The sequence below is a fragment of the Bubalus bubalis genome, chromosome 21 (genome assembly GCF_019923935.1).
Source record: "Bubalus bubalis isolate 160015118507 breed Murrah chromosome 21, NDDB_SH_1, whole genome shotgun sequence".
Classification (NCBI taxonomy): Eukaryota; Metazoa; Chordata; class Mammalia; order Artiodactyla; family Bovidae; genus Bubalus; species Bubalus bubalis.
Window position 1 is genome coordinate 49,470,730 of NC_059177.1, and position 15,478 is coordinate 49,486,207.

General features: G+C 38.2%; 1 protein-coding gene across 10 annotated transcripts in view; it reads right to left on the minus strand.

Annotated features, from left to right (window-relative positions):
- DOCK3 (dedicator of cytokinesis 3) overlaps positions 1–15,478 on the minus strand; it is a 289,619-nt gene that overhangs the window by 174,007 nt on the left and 100,134 nt on the right. For 9 of the 10 annotated variants that reach the window (XM_025271944.3, XM_025271942.3, XM_025271937.3 and 6 more), the window contains exon 6: positions 6,465–6,613. The exons of the other annotated variant lie outside the window; for it this stretch is intronic. In XM_025271944.3, coding sequence (XP_025127729.2) covers positions 6,465–6,613 — 149 coding nt within the window. The remainder of the gene's footprint in view (positions 1–6,464; positions 6,614–15,478) is intronic. 10 annotated transcript variants of the gene reach the window in all.

Genomic DNA, 15,478 nt, shown 5'->3' on the forward strand with positions numbered 1-15,478 from the left:
GTAGCCTATCTCTTCTCTAGGGGATCTTCCTAACCCAGGAATCAAACCAGGGTCTCCTGCATTGCAGGCGGATTCTTTACCAACTGAACTATCAGGGAAGCCCAAAGAGAAAGTACTAAACCATAAACCTATCCAAGTCCTAGCTAAGAATCTACTCAGAGGAAACTCGGGAGTAGCTGTATTTTTCGCATAGTACAACCCAAATTATTGCTTGTGTTGCTTCCTCCAAGAGCAATTCCCTTGGCGAAAAACATAAACTAAGTGGGAAGAAAGAGATATGGGTGGGTTGAGATCTTTGAAAACCTAAGAGAAGGTGCAAAAGAGAGGCAAGGGAGGGAAATATTAGATTGGCCAAAAAGTTCATTTGGGTTTTTCTGTAAGAAACCCAGTAATATGATAGAGAGGAAGAGAAAGACAGAACAAAATAACTATAAAGTATACATTTATTGGTGATTTGTCTCAAATGATGACACTTTACAATAAAAAGATAACCAATTTTCTCATTTGATACCTGAAATCTATAGAAACATCATTCTAGTTCAACAAAAGCTTATAAATGTTTACATTTTATTCAAGTCTGTACTTTCTACCTAAAAAAGAAATACAAAAATCCCATAAATTATTCTAAGAGTAAAATATTTCTTACTCTTAGAATAGGTATTTTTCTAAAGCAAAGATCAATTAGGCTGTGTCAGTAGTCCTGGGTTAATGTAACTTTAACTCAGCTATGCTGTATTTACTGTGGTGATGATATTAGAGACTGAGAAGAAATTTTTCTCAATATCTTTATGGAAGGCATCAAAAATATTAAATTAACATGTTAAAATTACATTGCTAGATGAATTATTTTAAAATTCCCTTGGAGAAGATGTAATTAACTGACTTATTCTTTGAATAGAAGACTTTAGTAGAGATGATGGCTAGTTAATTTGAATACAGCCTTGTTTTAATGCCCTTCCTGTATTTTAGGACATAATATTATAAATGCTGATTGGTACCTAATACAATTTTAATAATTCTCACTTATAGAATGAGTGTGCACATAGGTGATGAGGCCAACAAGTATAAGCCATGTAAATTTAGTGTTGGAATCTTCAAATTTTCAGCCAAATAAATAATAATGCCTAATCTCAGGGAATAAAATTAAAATGGCTATTATATAGATGTGGAGAGCTCTGCATTTAATTTAAACTCTGAATAAAATATTGACTATAGTACCAGTTTAGTTTTTATCCTGGGAAGTTCAAACTCATGTTAAAGCATATATATATTATGGGCATATAGTATAGATAACAAAACAAAGATCAAATAACCCACAGACTAGAGATACCGACAATAATTTTCCTGGTTTTAAGACTCACACTTAAAAATAATCATGGTAAGGCCCTGCATAAACTATATGGGCTTTGGTGTCAGTTCTGGGTACAAACACCAACTCTACCACTCACTACGCAACAAAAAAAGTGCTTCTGAGCCTTACTTTCCTCACAGGGTAAAACAGAGCTCTTGTCTTGGAAGAATATAATAACATTTCATTATAACCATGCATACGGGTTAGACCAGGTACTTGCCACAGTGATACAGGTTGATGTACTCAAGAAACTATTAATAGCTGTTATTAAGAGCTTCTGAAATAGATTCTGAAAAGGCAGAACTGTAAGGTCTAAGAGTCTAAAGAAAAAGTTACAAAGTTTAAAATTATATATGATTAATACTTCATTACATCAATTACAATGTAAAAATACATTCAGAAAATATTGATTGTGCACTCACAACATGCCAACATATGCTAAGCTTCAATATTTTATGGTATTTTTAAGTGTTAGTGGAACAAGAAGCGTAGAGCTATGACGGCATAAAAGGTGAACAACGGATATGGTTATCAGTGCTCAGCTGTTGCATGGAACAGTCTCCTTTAGTTAACTTAATGGTATGGAATGACTTCATTTTGCAGTACACCATCTCTTCTTTCAAATTAAGAAGGAATATTTTTACAAGGATTATTTAGTTCAAGTGAGAACCAGAGAGAATAGTCCCATCAGTTTGTCTTTTTCCTTTAATAACAGTAGACCTACAAAGTTCTCATTTGAGTTTTTTTAAGTGACTGTATTTTCCACCAGGGGTAGAGGGGAAAATAGAATGAAAAACTAGGGAAAGAAAGAAGTGTAAGGGGAGGGAGAAAGGGGGGAAGAAGATACAGAAACACCTGGAGAGGAGGATTATAGGAGAAAGGAGGGAGAAGGTTAAAAAGTGTGGGGGGATGGAACTACATTCCTGGTTTTTGTTTATTAAAATGAACATATAAACACTCCCTCAAACTCACACACACACAAGCACGTTCCTACTTTGCTGAGAAAAAGTTATTAATGAAGGTGAAACAGCTCTGTACTTCACTGATAGATACTTCAGTGTTCTCTGTCTTTTTGAAATATAATTTGAACTTGTTTCCAAGCTATTATCTTTAAGTTTTAAGATTTGATTGCAAAATATAACTGGTCTGTTTTGTAACTTTCATCATAAAGAGGTATTGATATTTCTAAAATATTTCTCTTGTTCATTTACTGATATGTATAGTGCAGTGAAACTGCAACACAGGATTTATATAACTGTTATTACCATCAGTTCAAGACTAACAATTTGCTTGGCACATAGGGATGATGTGTTTGCAAATTACTACTATTATTGATGGTTTAAAATAAATACAATGATACCATTTTATATATATTCTACTGTCTTGAGCAGAAGAGACAGGATCACCAGCTATGCACATTACATTTGCTAAGATTTTTATTGCCCAAAGTTAGATTTAGAGAATATTGTCTGATTTATGGTACATCTGAATCCATGTTATATCATACAAGGAATCTGTGATGTGTGCCAAGCAATCCTGTTAACAGTCAAGAGAGACTATAATTTAATGAAACAAATAAGGACAGGATATTGTCACTTCAAAAGGTCACAAATAACTAAAATTATTATTGTTATCTCTAGGAAAATAAAACAAAAAGCTAGGAAATGGTTGAGGAAAGAGTAAACAGAGATTCAGTCTAGGCGATCCAACATCCAGATGTTATATTTCCAGGAAAAGAACAAAGGCAATAAAGAGGAAATTCTGAAAAAATGATAGAAGAGAATTTCCCAGAGCCAAAGACCAGGTGACTTAGGACTGGAAGAGCCTATCAAACACCTAGTATAATAAATGGGAGAAGAAAAACCAAAACCCACAGCAGGGCACATTAAGCCAGTTATAAAAGACCAATTATATGATTCCATTTATATTAAATGTCCAGAATAGGCAAATCTTTAGAGACAGATGAGGGAGATGATAACTAAAAAGCACAGCTATTTTAGGGGTGATAAAATTGATTCTGGTGATGGTTGTATTAAGTCTGTGAATATATTAAAAATCATTAAACTGTCTGATTTAAATTGGTGATCTGTACTCAGCCATAAAAAAGAACCCATCTGAGTCAGTTCTAATGAGGTGGATGAACCTAGAGCCTATTATACAGAGTGAAGTAAGTCAGAAAGAGAAAGACAAATATCATATATTAATGCATACATATGGAATCTGGAAAGATGGCACTGAGGAACCTAACTACAGGGCAGCAACAGAGACACAGACGTAGAGAACAGACTTGTGGACACGGGTAGAGATGGGGGGAGAGGGCGGACGAACTGAGAGAATAGCACTGAAACATGCACATTACCATACGTAAAACTAGACAGCCAGTGGAAATTTGCTATATGATGCAGGGAGCTCAAATCTGGTGCGCTGTGACAACCTACAAGAGTAGGATGGGGCAGGAGGTGGGAGGGAGGTTGAAGAGGGAGGGGACACATATATATCTATGGCTAACTCATGTTGATGTATGGCAGAAACCAACATAATATTGTAAAGCAATTATTCTCCAATTAAAAATAAATTAATTAAAATTAAAAAATAAAAAACTGGGGATCTGTATGTGAATAAAACTGCTAATGTTAATGTGTGTTAGTTGCTTAGTCATGTGCGACTTTTTGTGACCCCATGAACTGTAGCCCACCAGGCTCCTCTGTCCATGGAATTCTCTAGACAAGAATACTGGAGTGAGTGGCCATTTCCTTCTCCAGGGGATCTTCCCGACCCAGGGATTGAACCCAAGTCTCCCGCATTGCAGGCAGATGCTTTAACCTCTGAACCACCAGGGGTTCAATCCCTGAGTCAGGAAGATCCCCTGGAGAAGGAACTGGCAACCCACTCCAGTATTCTTGCCTGGAGAATCCCATGGACGGAGGAGTCTAGTGGGCTACAGTCCACAGTGTCGCAAAGAGTCGGACACGACTGGGCGACTGTCCTATCCTATCCTATCCTGCATTGCAAGCAGATTCTTTACCATCTGAGTCACCAGGGAAGCCACCAGGGAAGCTAATGTTAATAAACTTGTTTAAAAAAAGATATTTCAGGTTCAGGATGGGGAACACATGTATACCTGTGGCGGATTCATTTTGATATTTGGCAAAACTAATACAGTTATGTAAAGTTTAAAAATAAAATAAAATAAAAAAAAAAGATATTTCAGTATTCTGGGAATAAAGGAAAAAATCTTATCTTCCTGTTCTCTTCCTGAATTCTTTTTTGAAGTCCTACTCTCTCTTCCTTTTTCATAGCATTTTATAATACATAATGAATCTTCTTGATTCTCTTTGAGGATACTCAGGAATTTTTAACGTTCTTTGCTAATCCCAAGCTCTCTCTCGGGCCAGATATTTTATTCATCTCCCTTTTTTCCCTGTGAAAGTATTTCTTCAAATACCTGGTAATACTCGATTGTCCATTCAAATTTAAAAGGCACTGCTGCTGCTGCTGCTGCTAAGTCGCTTCAGTCGTGTCCGACTCTGTGCGATCCCATAGTTGGAAGCCCACAAGGCTCCCCCGATCCCTGGGATTCTCCAGGCAAGAACACTGTGGATTGCCATTTCCTTCTCCAATGCATGAAAGTGAAAAGTGGAAGTGAAGACGTTCAGTCATGTCCGACTCTTAGCGACCCCATGGACTGCAGGCTACCAGGCTCCTCCGTTCATGGGATTTTCCAGGCAAGAGTACTGGAGTGTATTGCCATTGCCTTCTCTGAAAAGGCACTAGAGACATGCAGAGATTTTATACATGGGTGAATGTCTAGCAAGTTTCTCTTTCTGGTAGGTAGAAGGGATCTGGTCATTATACTCTGAAACCCTTAAATGCCTCACAATGGAAGGCTTTCCAATAAAGTCCCAGTTCAAACTTCCGTTGCCCAGTTTCCCACTAGGCAGTTGGTCTTCGTTCATCTAAAGGGGAAACAGCTGGCTGCCAGGCTTTCCACTCATGGCGGTCAACTATTACTTTACATACTTTTTTTTTCTCTCTTCCTTTTATTATTTTTTTCCTTTTATTTTTATTTTTTTAAATTTTATTTTATTTAACTTCACAATATTGTATTGGTTTTGCCATATATCAAAATGAATCTGCCACAGGTATACATGTGTTCCCCATCCTGAACCCTCCTCCCTCCTCCCTCCCCATACACACTCCCTAGACCAGCTCCTTCATTAACTAAGGTTTCCTCCATATTATAGGCGTCTTCTGTCACTAATCCTCCATCTATTTTTCAGCTTCTAGAAATGGGCTCATATTTCCCATTTATTGCTGGGCTTCTCCCATTCTTTTTATTTTTTTTTTTATCATTTCAATCATGTCTTGAGAGGAGCTAAACACTTGTTCTAAAATATACTTTCAGATATCTGTATATCTTAAATAGGAAGCAATCTAGTCACTTCAAAGTTCAATGGGCCCAATTTTAAGAGAATACGATAAAAGCATTTGAGAATTATATCAATTATTAAGTCTGGAGGAAATAAAACCTGAGTACCATCTACTCTAGCGTCCCATGTCAAAGTCTTATAATTTTACTTGTATGGCAATAGCAAATAAGCATACCCACTGCATAAATACAGGACTATTTCTGAATGATAAATTAGTTAAGAATATTCTGAAGTATAGATGTAGACAGTTTCCATTTGTAGTATATGCTTACTCAGATTCATTATATGACTGTAAGATGTAAAGGACACTAAATTCACAAGAAATTAAAAGATACTAAAGGATGAAACAAAAGAGTATTCTGATTACTGAGGTCTACGACCAAGGAATTTGAGCTGGAAGAAAGCCCAGAGGCTAATGCAGTCCAATTATTTAATTTTCTGGAAGTGAAAAAGAGGCTGAAAACAGAGACTGACAGAGTTTCAGTGAGTAGAACCAATCAGTGAATATCCTTTGCTATGAAGTACAAGAAACAACTACTCATTGTAAAAATGATCAAAGCTTAGTAGAGAATACAACCATGTCTTTTCATTCCTAAAGATAAGCTTTGATCAGGTACAAACTCTGTAAGGACCGAGTTATCGTAAATGAAACTGAGAGATGCCCGAATGGTATTCATACTTACTCATTGCCCCAGTCCAGGCGCACGGTGATGTGCCGCTTAACCTCCCGCACCTGATCCTGGGTCAGGTGACCAGACAGGAGCTGCCTTCGAAGGTCAATAAGTTCATTCATCACATGACGCAGCTTGTAGAAAAGATCTACTTTATGTTTCTGAAAGGGCATTTTTGGTGTTGGGTGAAATAAAAAAGGGATATGGAAAGGGAATGAAAAAAAAGAGAAACAGTTAAACTATGAAAAGTGCTCATTTCTCTGAACCTCTAAAAAAATAAAAAGGCAATGTAAAGAGAAGCTTATTTAAGCATCTTAAAACAATGTCCTTAGTTCCTACTGTCTAAAAATCTCTATAAAGTGATACCTAACAACATAATTGACCTGGCTCATGTAAAATGCCATTTGTTTACTCTATCCTGGACTATTAATTTTCCAGTAAGTTACTAAACTCAATCACAACAAAAAGAAACAAAGAAGCCTAGAGAGGTTTTCACTGACAGAAGTTACTCTGTATGTTACAAGGAAGATTTCAACCATCCAGCAACATCTCTGGTTTCTCCAGAAGGATACTCAAGTTGCGGGAGGGAGGGAGAGAATCACTTGCCCTATTTTGAAGGAACTGCTCCAACATAAAGTTACAGTCTCTGGAGTGAGATTCATTCCAGGTTTCCAGGCCTCATCTAGTTTTAATTAGCTTTTGAAAACAGTATGTGTCCCCAGTGTCACAGATTTCTACTCTTTTTAGTTCAATAAAAAGTCTCACCTTTATAAGAGTTAAGTGGAAACATCTTAATGAACTTAATTATGGACATCACAGTGCTTTTAACCTTACAAGTAAAAACTGTAAATGCTATGACAGTACACAGATGCTTATCAAAAAGAATCATTTAAGTACACAGGTTTAAAAACTACAGTTCTATTTGCTCAGAAGTGAAATCTTGATTTTGGAATTTTTGATTCCTGTTTCTATTATAGAGAAGCACAATTTTATATGATAATTAAAATTCCTCAAATGTAACTAGTCCAAAAGAACACTTTTAAGGACAGATCAATCTTTACCATAGTATTAGTAAAGTCTCTATCTGGGATTTCCCCTAAAGAGACACTTGCCAAAATAAGCTGATTCAAAATAAGCTGGCTATAAATAAACTTATAATTAAAATTATACAAAGTAAATTAAAAATTCGTAGAATCAGCTAATGTTTTTAAGTAGCCCTGATCTTATGATTACAATGTTTGGAACAACATGCTACTCAGAAATCATCTAATGGAGCATTAGATTTATAAAGGTCCATTTTAAAGAGAAATTATTTTTAACTATTAATAGAAAACCTTAGTAATCACCCACTCTAACTCCATCAAGCTGTTCTTTCTTTACTCAGTGAACATATGAAGAAAAGTTAAGCACCTTGATGGTACACAATGCTGGCAGACGGACAGCTCAAAAGCAACAAAGCCTAAGCAAATTGCATCTGCAAAACTGAGAGCTTGAAGCAACAGTGGCAATGTGCTATTTTCTTCCAGCACATGCATTTCTTTTTGGCCAATCAGGGCCACCTGTCTAAACTTAAAATAGGAAGTTAGGATTAATACTTGCCCATCAAGCCACATGCAACAATCCACTATAGAGACATATAAGCATGTATTCATTCACTCAGTTAACAAACACTTATGGAGCACCTGCTGAGAGCTATCACTTTGTTGTGATCCTAAGTCCCTACGCTCATGGTGCTTTCATTCTAGTGAGCAGAGACAGACCACATAGGCAAATACATAATGGTGGTGAGATATACATAATATCTCATATACAAATACATAATTCTAAGAAGAAAAATTAAAGCAGAACAGGAACAATGGGTGACCAAGGGTGGGTTGGCTGGGGAACAGAAGAAGGTACTGCTTCAGGTAGAATAGTCAGGGAAAGGCTTCTTTGAGAGCTGAACTTTAAGTAGAAACCTGAATGAAATATGGTGACAGCATTTAGGAAAACGGGCAATTTTCAGACATGAGAATCAGCAAGAGCAAATGCTTCAATGTGGAAGTAGACCTGGCATATCCACAGAGAATAAACAGATCAGTGCACCTGAAGCAAAGTGAACAAGGGGGAAGTGGTGATCATGCAGTGAGAGGCAACATGGGACCAGATTAGGCTGGGTCTTTGTTAATTATGTTAAGGGCTTTAGCTTTTATTCCTAGCAAAATTGGAAGCCTCTGGAGATTTGGAGCAGACATGTAATGTGATGTGACACAAGTCCTGAAAGCATTACTTTGAGTGCTCTGTGCAAAGAGATAGTGGGGGTTCCAGATAGGAAACTATTTATTGCAACAATCCACAAGATGATGGCTGACAGGACAAAGGTAAGAATGGTAAAGGTAAACATTTCAGAATTTGGAACGTTGACATGTTTTGCAGTTAGAGCTGTCAATATCTGCTGATAGATTGGATGTGAGATATGAATGGAGTCAAGGACCATTCTTTTTCCTAGACAGAGAAGCAGGCCTAGAAGGGGCAAACAAGGCTCAATTTGGACATGCTAGGTTTGACACTGAGTTTCAACACTTAGAGGTCAGAAAAGTGAGGAGAATCTAGCAAAGGAAACTAAGAAGCAAGCAGTGAGGTGAGAGGAAAAGCAAGAGAGTACAGAAAACAGGAGTTAAAAGACTTTGTTACATGTACTGAGATGTTACATAAAACATAGACTGAGAACTGGCCACTGTTCTTGGCACTGTGGTGGCCACTGATGGGATGGCCAGAGTGATCTCAAGACTAATGGGAAAGGACAGAACAGACAGAGCACAGACAACACTTCTGTAGAACTCTCACTAACTGGAAGCAGAGAAACAGAGTAGCAAAGCAGCGCTGTGCCATTAGCAAAGAGTTAGTCACTCAGTGGTGTCCAACTCTTTGCGACCCCATGGAGTGTAACCCACCAGGCTCCTCTGTCCATGGAATTTTCCAGGCAAGAATATTGGAGTGGGTTGCCATTTCCTCCTTCAGGGGATCTTCCCAACCCAGGGATCGAACCCAGGTCTCTTGCATTGCAGGCAGATTCCTTACCATCTGAGCCACCAGGCAGGATTTTTAAAAACAAAACATAATTTTAGGCTATTTGTATGCCGAAGGGAATAATCTGGTAAAGGGGAAAATTTGATGATGCAGGTGTTAAATCCTTGAGTTGTCAAGAAGAGATGGGTCCCAGGTTAAAAGAGGAGGTTTTGCTTAAGCAGGATATTCCATTCTTACAGAAACGAAAGGCACACAACTGAGTAATGACACCAGTAGTCAGGAGATTTGGTGACAGAACTAAATTTTCCCTTTGGATGTTTTATTCTCAAGGAAATAAAAAGCAAGGTCACCAGCTGAGAGTGAGTACAGTGGGAGTGGGTGTTAGAGGTTTGAGAACAGAAGAAAAGATCTTAAAAAAAAGTTTCATAGAGAGTGGTAACAAATTGTCAGGGGAAAGATAGCTCAACTGTTAGATGGTTTTGACTTTGTGAACACTAACTAAAAGTGCAGTTTTGCGTTTATTATAAATCACATACAATGAGGTATATTGATACTGAAACATCACATATATACGTATGAGGGGGCTTCCCTTGTGGCTCAGACAGTAAAGCATCTGCCTACAATGCGGGAGACCTGGGTTTGATCCCTGGGTTGGGAAGTTCCCCTGGAGAAGGAAATGGCAACTCACTCCAGTATTCTTGCCTAGAAAATCCCATGGACGGAGGAGCCCGGTTGGCTACAGTCCATGGGGTCGCAAAGTTGGACACAACTGAGCGATTTCACATCACTTCATATACATGTGTATGCATATATACATGCACACACATAATATATATTCACATACACATACATACAATATCTATATAACAAATATGCACACACACATACATATACTATCAATGCAAGAATATACTAATACATTCTTTTAAGGCATTACATGGTTTTTTATTTTTTTAAATCAAGAGTTTCTAATAGATTGTATTTTCCAAAGATGACAATAATACCTCCCATCCCAAGTGCTCTTCTGCAAAAATATGAATCTGACACTCCCCTAGAATGAACTGGAGCGCATTTCTTTCTTTCTTTCCTTTTCCTTTTTTGGCTCTGCCTTGCAGCTAGGAGGATCTTCATTCCCCAGTCAGGGATTGAACCTGAGCCACCGAGTGAAAGCATGGAGTCCTAACCAATGCACTGCCAGAGAAGTCCATGGAGCCTATTTCTTTACAGCCTTAAATCTGGCCAGGCCCTAATACTGCTCTGACCAATCCAGTGGTGAGCGGGCACAGCAGTGAGTAGGCTAGTTCTAGACACAGCCCTTAACTAGTCTGTCAGCTTCTGTATCCTGTCTCTTGGAATACATGTTCTTGGGAGGTTGCCTCTCAGAATCCAGCTGCCATGCTGTGAAATGCCCAAGCTATGTGGAGAGGCCACAAGGAGACACTCCACTAAGCCATCTCAGCTGTGGGCGTGAGCCATGTCAGATACGACACCTAGCCGAGCCACACCTTCAGAAGAGTACAGCTTCTACCAACATGTGACTACAACAGAATGATAAACCCTACGTGAAACTGCCCAGCTGACCTCACTATATCCAGAGAATGAAATATAGTAAATTGCTGTTTTAAGCCACTAAGCGTTGGAGTAGTTTGTTATGTACATAAACCAGCACAACTGTATGGTATTTTTTTCCAATAGAAAAATCAGTTACTGTTTCTAATTATATAAAGCTGGGAATACTAATCTGCAATAAGAAAGAAACAGATCATACAATCAGAAAGCAGCCCTATTATTATAATCAAGGTGGTGCTAACCTCTTTTTCCAGGCCAACCTAATGGCCTCTCTGACCAGAGGTCCTAGCACTAGAGGCTCCACCAGCATTGCTCAGACACCACACAGTACCTAGCAGAAGAGAACACACACCATTCAACGTGAACAATCTGGGAGACTGACTCAAGAGCACACAATTTACCTGCAAGCACCTGATGACACAGGACAGCTAAATATCCCACTCAGGCTGAAAAATTATTTTCTTCTGAGAAACCTGCTCCTCAGTAGACCAAACTAACAGTATATAAGGGATACACCATAGATATTGTGAGCTTGGTTCCAGATCACCACAATAAAGTGAATATGAACATAAAGAGAGTCACACAGATTTTTTGGCTTCCCAGTGCACATAAAAGTTCAGTTCAGTTCAGTTGTTCAGTGTCCGACTCTTTGTGACCCCATGAATCTCAGCATGACAGGCCTCCCTGTCTATCACCAACTCTCAGAGTTCACTCAGATTCACGTCCATCCAATCAGTGATGCCATCCAGCCATCTCATCCTCTGTCGTCCCCTTCTCCTGTCCCCAGTCCCTCCCAGCATCAGAGTCTTTTCCAATGACTCAACTCTTCCCATGAGGTGACCAAAGTATTGGAGTTTCAGCTTTAGCATCATTCCTTCCAAAGAAATCCCAGGGCTGATCTCCTTCAGAATGGACTGGTTGGATCTCCTTGCAGTCCAAGGGACTCTCAAGAGTCTTCTCCAACACCACAGTTCAAAAGCATCAATTCTTTGGCACTCAACTTTCTTCACAGTCCCAACTCTTACATCCACACATGACTACTGGAAAAACCAAAGCCTTGACTAGACGGACCTTTGTTGGCAAAGTAATGTCTCTGCTTTTCAATATGCTATCTAGGTTAGTCATAACTTTCCTTCCAAGGAGTAAGCGTCTTTTAATTTCATGGCTGCAGTCACCATCTGCAGTGATTTTGGAGCCAAAAAAATAAAGTCTGACACTGTTTCCACTGTTTCCCCATCTATTCCCCATGAAGTGATGGGACCAGATGCCATGATCTTCGTCTTCTGAATGTTGAGCTTTAAGCCAACTCTTTCACTCTCCTCTTTCACTTTCATCAAGAGGCTTTTTAGTTCCTCTTCACTTTCTGCCATAAGGGTGGTGTCATCTGCATATCTGAGGTTATTGATATTTCTCCCGGAAATCTTGATTCCGGCTTGTGTTTCTTCCAGCCCAGCGTTTCTCATGATGTACTCTGCATACAAGTTAAATAAGCAGGGTGACAACATACAGCCTTGACGTACTCCTTTTCCTATTTGGAACCAGTCTGTTGTTCCATGTCCAGGTTTACACTAAACTGTAGTCTATTAAATGTGCAATAGCAATAATGTCTAAAGAAACAATGTATACATCTCAATTTAAAATATCTTAATGTTAAAAAATGCTAACCATCATCTGAGCCTTTTGTGAGGAGGAAGAGGAGTATGATAACAAAGATTACTGATCACAGATCACCATAACAAATATTATAATGAAAAGTTTGAAATATTAAAAGAATTACCAAAATGAGACACAGAGACATGAAGTGAGCAAATGCTGTGGGGAAAATGGCACCAACATACTTGCTCTGCACAAGGTTGCCACAGACTTCAATTTGCAAAAAAAAAGAAAGAAAACCAAAACACTGTATCCATGAAGCACAACAAAGCAAAGCACAATTAAACCAGGTATGCCTGTAATCAGACTGGCAATAAAATTTAGCCTTCCTGCACAATTATCCCTAGTTACTACCATTGCTAAAACAAAAGGAAAAAAAGTTTTTTTTAAGGAGAAGAAAAGAAATCTTAGTAACATATTTACCCTCTGCAAAAGCTCTAATATTTGTCAAGAATGGTCACAGAATGTTTGGAAAGTACACTGAAGAGCCAGCAAAAACCATACATTTAGAATAATTTAACTACTGTGCAAGCACAAGCAGGTAGAATTTACCTTATCATTGTGAAAGAATTTTTGGAGCTCTGCAGAAATACTCCTGATTTAAAAATTATTTTTATTAAACTGCTAGTAACTCAGTGTTGAAGGAAAAAATTTGCTGCAATAATGCCTCTAAGTCAGTAAATGAGCAAAGCTGTAGAGTATCCATCACAAACCAAGCTAACCTTATTTTATAGCTATATATGCACAGATTGTTTAACATACACTAATAGGACTATAAAAATCTAACTTAAAAATTACATCAAAAGTACCACTCTTGTCAAAGAGAATAAAGGGGCTGCCATAAGTGCTAAAAACTTTAGGTCAAAATCAATTTAATAGAAAGTAAATACTGCACCTCAAGTTTAAGTGGTTAAGGGAAGATTCCCAGACCTCTCTCCATTTCATCTCTTACTTTCACTCTTTTATTTATATAAATGGGAGAAATATCAATAACCTCCAATATGCAGATGACACCACCCTTATGGCAGAAAGTGAAGAGGAACTAAAAAGCCTCTTGATGAAAGTGAAAGAGGAGACTGAAACAGTTGGTTTAAAGCTCAACATTCAGAAGATGAAGATCATGGCATCTGGTCCCATCACTTCATGGGAAATAGATGGGGAAACAGTGGAAACAGTGTCAGACTTTATTTTTTGGGGCTCCAAAATCACTGCAGATGGTGACTGCAGCCATAAAATTAAAAGATGCTTACTACTTGGAAGGAAAGTTATGACCAACCTAGATAGCATATTGAAAAGCAGAGACATTACTTTGCCAACAAAGGTCCATCTAGTCAAGGCTATGGTTCTTCCAGTAGTCATGTATGGATGTGAGAGTTGGACTGTGAAGAAAGCTGAGCGCTGGAGAATTGATGCTTTTGAACTGTGGTGTTGGAGAAGACTCTTGCGAGTTCCTTGGACTGCAAGGAGATCCAACCAGTCCATCATAAAGGATACCAGTCCTGGGTGTTCATTGGAAGGACTGATGCTGAGGCTGAAACTCCAATACTTTGGCCACCTCATGGGAAGAGTTGACTCATTGGAAAAGACTCTGATGCTGGGAGGGATTGGGGGCAGGAGGAGAAGGGGACAAGAGAGGATGAGATGGCTGGATGGCATCACCGACTCGATGCACATGAGTTTGAGTCAACTCCGGGAATTGGTGATGGACAGGGAGGCCTGGCGTGCTGCAGTTCATGGGGTCGCAAAGAGTCGGACATGACTGAGCGACTGAACTGAACTGAGGTGGCTTTATTTACTCCTTTAACTTCTGTCAAAATGTTGATGCATCATTCTTAAATATTAATGGGAAAAACAATATATTAATATAACAAAGAAAGCATTCCAGGAATAGAACATTTCAAAGAAACAATAATCAACATTCTAGAAAGCACAATGATTATAGTATACCCTTGAAAAAAGAACAGGAGATAACAAAACAGGAGAAAAAGATCTAGAGCCCCATAAGCTTGTGGCAGGTAGAAAGAGGATAGCTGTAATTTAAAACAAAATTCAGTAATAATGACTAAAACTTTGAGGAATTCTGCCACAGAGTAATACAAAAAACGTAATACAATGGATAAATGAGTGAGAAAATATAAGAAAACTAGTGAATCATTCTAGGATGTCCAATTCTAATAAAATAATTTCTAGGAAGAAAAGTTATATAAACAGAAAGAAACTGCCAAAGAAGTAATACAATAATTATTGTACAATATTGTATTGTACACTAGTCCAGAACTGAAGTAAACTAGTTTCTGGAATGAGAGAACTCATTGCATAGCTGGCATAATCAATGGAAAAATACAACTAAGACATATCACTGTAAAACTGCAGACCATTGGGGACAAAGAGATGATCCTAAAATCTTTCATGGAAAACAACAGTCAATAAAAGACTCAGGAACTAGAATGACATTGGACTTCTCAGAAACAAGACTGGAAGCTAGAAAATAATAAAGTAATACTTTAAAACTTCTGCTCATTATTTGTAATCAAGAATTTTATATCAAGCCAAACCATCAATCAAGGTAAGGGTGGTCTAAAGACATTTCAAGTATGCAAAATCTCAAAAAATATTCTCCTACACACTTTTCTCAGGAAGTTATAGAGAAAGTAACTCATCAAATGAGGAAGTAAACCAGGAATCAAAGTGAGATTGGTTTAATGCAGGAGACAAAGGAACATAGGAGAGGGGCAAAGAAATCCTCAGGCCAGATTAACACAGGAGGTTGGAGGGCTCCATATAGGTTGTCACTG